The sequence below is a fragment of the Alexandromys fortis genome, unplaced genomic scaffold, assembly GCF_014885135.2.
Source record: "Alexandromys fortis isolate MF-2015 unplaced genomic scaffold, M_Fortis_MF-2015_v1.1 scaffold_145, whole genome shotgun sequence".
Lineage (NCBI taxonomy): Eukaryota > Metazoa > Chordata > Mammalia > Rodentia > Cricetidae > Alexandromys > Alexandromys fortis.
Window position 1 is genome coordinate 1,176,589 of NW_026068049.1, and position 7,308 is coordinate 1,183,896.

General features: G+C 50.9%; 1 protein-coding gene across 3 annotated transcripts in view; it reads left to right on the forward strand.

Moving 5' to 3' along the window:
- Window positions 1-6,899, forward strand: part of Runx2 (RUNX family transcription factor 2) — a 308,143-nt gene extending 301,244 nt beyond the window's left edge. For all 3 annotated transcript variants that reach the window (XM_050119361.1, XM_050119366.1, XM_050119362.1), the window contains one exon: window positions 5,665-6,899. In XM_050119361.1, coding sequence (XP_049975318.1) covers window positions 5,665-6,266 — 602 coding nt within the window. In that variant the 3' untranslated portion in view covers window positions 6,267-6,899. The remainder of the gene's footprint in view (window positions 1-5,664) is intronic.
- Window positions 6,900-7,308: the final 409 nt, after the last annotated feature.

Below are 7,308 nucleotides of genomic sequence, written 5' to 3' on the forward strand. Positions count from 1 at the left end.
TCACCCTTGGCATCTTTGGAGGGCCTTGAAGTTTGCTGTGTGAAGGAGGGGCTACGGGGGCACCAGCCCTGTGTGGTCAGGCACCGGGCTATGCAGTCCACCCAACTGTCCTGGCCACCTCACTCTCCTGTTGACTCACGCCAGCGTTGGCATGGCGGGCTTCCGGTTGTTCCCCAGCGGCTCGCCAGACTGTCTCTCCTACCAACATTCCGAGTGGTGTCCTGGCTCCATATGACCCCAGGTTCTAATATTCTTGGGCTCCATCACACTGCACAGCTGGCTGCTCTCCGTCCTGCCTGGCCTTGTTAAAGGCCACATGCCGTCTTTTACAGCCTGCTCTTGCCGTCAAGTTCACCAGGAAGCCTGTTTTTTTACAAGGGAGATGGCCCCTTGGATGATCTCTTGCCTTGGTGGGCAGGGAGCCTGGGCTTCTGCAGGGTCCTTGGGACCTAGCCCTGGAATTGTTTTCCTGCTTTTATGATAGTTTAGAAAGTAAAGTTCAAAGGTGAGGGGTTCTGTGGGAAGGAGGATTAACTGGGCTGTTTTGGGAGCTGTTCAACTCTGGAAACAGGGTTGCGGAATAGAACCTATTTTGAACATTCTATTCCTGATCCAAAGTCCATTATGGTGTAGAGATAGCTTTTGCACTTTGCTTTTCCCTCTCCATAGGAAAGAAAATTTCATGGCAAAGAACACACAAAAGTTCTCGTATTCCCCTACCAAAGCTATTTTGTACAGCCATGTGGAGTCTCTTTCCATATGACTTGTGGAGATGTCTTTCACACAGTGAACATACCAGCTACATTAAGAGGTGGCAGCGTAGCTGTCTAAGTGGGTAGAAACGCTTGGCTTGGGGCTTCAAAAACAACGTCATAAAACCCACGCTGGCTTTTATTGCAGGGTGATGAATAAAAAACCACAGCGGCTTAACCTGGGCCAGGATAGAGGCTGACAGACATTCACAGTATTGTTATGCATGGTGGCCACAGGAGTTCCCTTTGTTTCCGAAATTCAGTCTACTGGAAAAATCACTGCTTCAGCTAGCAGTAGCCCAGATCCTCTTTTGGCTCCCTGTCCCCGTGCCTTTGGTGCTCACTGGAAAGCCAGGTCTTCCTATGCATTTCATCTTTCTGCCTCCAGCTGCCAGCTGGCAGCCAGAGCAATCTTGAAGACGCAAATTATACCTATCAAGTGCCTACTCAAACTCAACGGTGGCTTCCACTGCCTGCTTAAATTTGGCATCCCTTAGTTTAATAGGTAACTCTTTTGGCCTTTTGTCATTGTTACTGCATGTGTGTGTGTGTGTGTGTGTGTGTGTGTGTGTGTGTGTGTGTGTGTGGTATATGTTCCTGCATATCTGTGTGCTTGTATATGAGTACATATGGAGACCAGAGGTTGATGTCATGTGTCTTTCTTGGTTCCTCTCACCTTGTTTTGGAGACATGGTTTCCCACTAAGCCTGGAGTTCGGGGACTGGCCCAGACTGGCTGGCCAGTGAGCTCCAGGGATCTCCCATTTCCTTTCCTACTGGTGTTGGGAGCGTTGCCGTGCTCAGATATTTATGGGGACTCTGGGGATCTGAATGCTGGTCCTTATGCTTGCTCACCTACTGAGCTTCTCGTCTTGCCTTCCTTTTTACGGGGACCTTCTGCCCTCTGTACTCTGTGCTCCTCTGCTCAGCCCTTTCCAATTGAGCATTTAGGGTCCAGGGCTGGACAAGCAGTTCCATCCTTGGGGACCTTCTCTATGGCCATGTGTGAGGAGCATTCTACATTAAGGAGCTGGGGCTGCCATCCACAAATTTCCATATTGTACGGCCATGCGTGAGGGGCATTCCACATCATGGAGCTGGTGATGTCATTCTCAAGCGCATGGGTCACTGGCCAAGCACATTCACATCTCTGTGCAGCCATCACCACCATCCCTCTCCAGAACTTTCGCATTCTTGCAGCTGAAGCTCTGTGCCTACTACACACAATCTGTCCCTTCCCCAGCACTGGGCAGCTGCCACAGCCCTTTCTGTCTCTGTACATTTGTCTATTCAAGGAACTCCATATAAGGGGTCCACGTAGGATTTTGAGTATGCACTTCATGGCTTCGTTATTTAGTATCGTGTTCTCAAGGGATAGCCATGTGATAGAGGTATCTAAGGGTTCTTCCTCTTAGGACACAACAGTATCTTTTGTATGTGAGTGCCATGTTTTATTTGCCCTTCTCTGCCGCAGTGGACATGTTTGCTGCCCCTTTGCTCATTGTAAACAATGTTGCTGATACCCTACATGCCCAGATTCCTTTAAGTTCAGCGGCTTTCCTTCCTTGAATAGAACCTGAGCCAGAGTCCCCGTCAGCTACACCCAGCCTGTGTGGCTGCCTTCCTCTCACCTTCTTTTCATGAGCTCAGTGGCTCATCAGGACCCTGTCTCCTTAGCCCAAGAGAATGACAAGCTGGGTAGCTTACACAGACATCCATGCTACTGATGCCTCCCACGTGACTGACTCGGTGACAACCTTGCCAGGAATGGAGACCACAGATTTTCCACATGCTCAGCCTCTGAACCCTTTGGCAGTGGGACTCAGTGTACATTGCATGGACAGCGCTCATGGGAGAGACAGTGGATGTGAAAGCCTGGCTCTGTGGGCTATAGCGGAGGCTTTGTCTCAGTAGCCTTAGCTAGCCCACCTTATCTAAAGCTGCAGACTACACTGCTTTGGTGAAACAGTTCATTAAACAGCAAATTAGAACATGTTTGCGTGCGCACACACACACACACATACACAGTTGAACACATGCAGGCATGCGCACACACAGATCCATCACAAACATTTCTTCTCCACTAGCTCATGCCTCATACATGTCTCTCCTTCCTTCCATGGAGTAGCCTTTCTAGGCATCAGCTACGTGCTCTGGGTCAGGGTGCAGGGTACCTTACAGAGTTGAGTCTCAGTCTCCCCAATGGCAAGAGATTAATAATAGAATCCATGCAGAGCTGGTCACAAAGATTAGTGCAGTGAGTGTGTGATTTCTTTTTACTTGGTAAGAACTAAGTGAACATGGGCTCTCTCTGGGAGTGTGGCCCACGTCACCGTAGGAACGCTAGCCCATCTCAGGCCTGCTCCAGAGTCCTGCTGCCCTTTCTCAATGAGGTGTCCAGGCCAAGCTCTCCTGCTGAGCCCTACTCCTGGGAGAGGCCTGCTGAGAACTCGGGATGGAACTGAGTCAGAAGTCTGTATAGACTTGACTCATCAGGTCTTCAAACCAGAAGATTGCCCGGTGGGGCTCATGACATTCCTGGAAAATAAAAGAAGTGAATATTATTGGGCTGAGTTCATCAGACGCTTGTTCGGCCCTCCCTTCAGAGGTCTGCTGTTCTAAAAGGAGCAGGCAGCCGTCCAGCCAAGTCTGAGCCATCAAAGGCCGAGGCTCAGATGCAGCGCTGAGAGACTCTGTGTCTTCAGACACCTCACACCCTTCCCACAGACCTGCTCTCCTGCAGGCCCCAGGCTAGAGAGTTTCCCGCCCCCCTGGGAAAATGTTTCCAAGGGCTGCCTCTGCTGAGGTGTGTCACAACTGAGCCTTGCTGGAGGCCTGGGTGTGGCTGGGAAAAGGCCACCCAGACTCCAGAGAACAAGAAAGGGAAAGTTCCCAGTCTGGAGCCTTGAGCTGAGGCCATTTCTCTGATCCTTCTCCCATCACCCCCCACATCCTGGCCCAGTTCAACCCGCCCTCTCCACAGCCCGCCTGCCTCTCCAGAGCTACCCCTAAGCAAAACCTACGGCTGGGCTGTGATTGCTCCTCTATGGCCAGAACCCTGACCTACCTGTCCCTGTATGACCTGGTGTCTGCCACTCACTGCTGGATCAGCAACAATGTCAAAATACACAACTCTGTGTGTGTGTGTGTGTGTGAGAGAGAGAGAGAGAGAGAGAGAGAGAGAGAGAGAGAGAGAGAAAGAGAGAGAGAGACAGAGACAAAGAGACAGACAGACAGACAGAGACTGAGAACATGGGTCCTAACAGTAGCTGGGATACTTAGTTCTCTACTCTGTAACCCTTACATTATTTTCACCTCATCCTCATGGTGAATACAGACTGCTGGTGCTCCAGCCATCGAGCCCAGGACCCCAGGAAGGAGGAATTGAGCCCAGTACCTCTACGTTAGTCTGTATGTGCACAGTTGACTTGGAGGCTAGAAATGTGGTCTTTATTCTGAGTGGGTGTATTAGTCACCTTTTTATTGCTGTGACAAAATGCCCATGTAAAGCAACTTCAAAGAAGAGAGGATTGCTTTTGGCTCATGGTTTTCAGGGATACGGTCCCTCAATGTGGGGAAGGCATGGATGCAGAAGCGTGAGGTTACTGGTCACATGGCACCCACAGTCAGAAATCAGAGAGAAATGGAAGGCTGGTGCTCAGCTCACTTTCTCCCGTTCGTTCAGTGACAGTGCCTCCACATTCACAGTGAGTCTTCACCCATCAGTTCAGCCTAGCGGGAAACACCCTCAGCCATGCCCAGCAGTGTGCCTCTTAGGTGGCTCCAGATCTGGTCCGCAGTGAATACAAGCCATCATGGTGATCACGGCTCAGCTAAGACGGAAGTGGGAGGCAAAGATGCTGGTGACAACTGGCAGCTCATTCCATGTGCTCCATCCTGACTCCTACTGTCCCCTGAGCCTCATGTCACCACGTGTTTCCTTGTCAAACTTGCTATGTAGCCAAGGAGGACTGTGAACTTCTGATCCTCCTGAGAGCTATAGAATTATAAGAGGCGTCTGGTTTCTATGGTGCTGGGGATTGAACCCAGGACAGCTTGTATGCAAGGCAAGTACTCTATGAACTGAACTCCACCCCAGGCCTCGGGCAGGCATTTTTATTTCCCAGTCCAGTTGGGTTGTGTCTTGAAAGCTTTTCTGTGTTCTGGAGTTTTAGCTTTGAAAACAACAGAGGCTTTTTCTCCCTAGGGCAATAACCACCATGCTGATTAGGGCATTCACAGGTAGCTAGTGGCCTTGCTGAGGTAGCTGAGGTAGGTCATCTGTCTGGATGAGGGCCATGCAGTGATGGGAGGTTGGTGACTTTGTTACTATGCCTATTCCAAAAGAACAGTTGTTCACTTCCTACCTGAAGTTTCAGGGGTGCAGGAGAGAGTTAACACCAGGAGGGGTGTGCATGGCTGTGACACACATCATTGTCATGAGCTGCAGACTGGACAGCGTTTTAGTCCTGAAGGTTTCTTATGTCTATGAAGAAATGAAGCCAAGTCCCTAAGGAGGAGGGACAGGACTTCCTGAGAATCCCACAGTATCACCTATCCCAGCAAGAATCAGCATGGACTCTTTCAAGGTTGTCTTGAGTCCCCAGTGTTGCTGATGAGTGTGTGTGTGTGTGTGTGTGTGTGTGTGAGAGAGAGAGAGAGAGAGAGAGAGAGAGAGAGAGATCTGTTTAACACAGTTATTCTTCTGAGATCCTGGACTGAGCTCCCGTACTGCCTACTTCCTTCTTGGGACACAACCTGCTTCACAGTCCGCTCCTCTTCACTGGACGTCCCTCTGAGTGGTGGGAACTACAGTTCCACATTTCTGGCGTTTCCTTAGCAACTAATGTGCAACTGGCCACAGAGATGACACAAACACCCGAGTGACCTTTTCCCCTCTTCTTATTTGACAGATTCAGAGCCCAGTACCTTGGACTCCCAATCTTCCACGACCCTGTTCCTGTCTTCAGAGGAGCCGGGCCCCTCTACGGCTGCACTGCCATCTCCTTCCTCCTCCTGTGAGCCCCAGGCCTTCTCCCCGAGTCCGACCATGTTGCCCTCTCTCCTGCCACCTCTGTCCACCCCCTCTACAGCCCCGGGTATCTGCATCCCTCGGCGCACTGGGCTCTACACCATTGTCACCTCCTCCCCGGAGGCTGCACCCCATCTTGTTGACTGGCTGCCCAGCTGCCCGTCTGCCACCTCCCCTGGTGTCCGAGGCAAGGATCGTGAGCGGCCCCAGCCTGTGTTGACTCCGGCTTCAGCTTCAGAAAGGGGTCACAGTCAGCATCCAAGCTCTGCCCGGAATGATCATGCCGAGGATCCTAGAACCTCCCCGCCCCCCTGTGCCCCTGCAGCCACTGCTGCCACCTTGGAGGCCAATGTTGGGGACATCCTGGTGGAACTTCGGACAATGAACGGCCACCTGGACATCATAGCAAAGGCCCTCACTAAATTGGCATCGTCTCTGGTACCCCAGTCCCAGCCTGTGCCTGAAGCACCAAATACCAATTAAGGGAGTCTTGGATCGCCCCCAAACTAAGGGATGCTGAGGGTACCACTCATCCCTGCTTCTCTGACCCTATCTGTGATAGAGGCAAGCAAACCCAGTGGACGAGCCAGTTACAGGGCTAGTATGCTTGCAGAATGGATGCCCTTGGCCTGTCATGCAAAGGACAGCGCATCTTTTGCTGGCTCCAGGAGCTCTGGCATGCCCTAGGCTCTCTGTGCTTCCCTTCACCTTCAGATACTCTTCTCTTGCTGTAACTTCCCCGTAAAAGCACTTCCAGAAGATTGCAGTATTGGGCCAAGGTAATTAGAGAAGCAACAGTTTCCCTCCTGAGTCCTCTGAGCCAAGAGAAGAGAGAAGAGGAGATCCTGCCGTCACCATCATCAGAAACACCTCCAGGATACCTCCAGCATCCCTTTCTTGAGACGCTAACAGTGTGTCCACCTCCAGTGGACTTTACACTCTTGTTTTTAAAAGTACCTTTAGAAAAATATTATTTTTTCTCATTTATACCCATGTTTCATAAAGTTTGGAAGTAAAGAAGGGGTAAAGCAAGGATATAGCAGAGGGACTGTCTGGGGGAGGTGTTTAAGTCTTTCTCATGGATAAGAAAGCATCTTGTACCACGGATAAAGTCTGTGTCCATACTCTGAATGCTGGCTTCTGGATTACCTCCTCTTCCCTACTCTCTTCTTTCAGGTGGTCATAGCCACTCACCCCCCTCACTCCGAAAGTCTTCAATTGTCTGCTACTTAGGATGAAGAAGAGCTGAAGTTCTCATGGGTCTTAAAACTCTCAGTTCTCCCTAAATCTAATAAATTCACCTTTCCCCTCTGAACCCAAGGAGAAACCTAGTGACAGACAGTAGCCAGTGTGTGTGTGTGTGTGTGGGTGTGTGTGTCTGTGTGTCTGTGTGTCTGTGTGTCTGTGTGTCTGTGTGTCTGTGTGTCTGTGTGTCTGTGTGTCTGTGTGTCGGGGGGAAGCCAGCGGCCCTGGCCTCTCCCTTCCCTAGATGTCTGCCACTTTCCCTACCTGGGACAACCCAAAC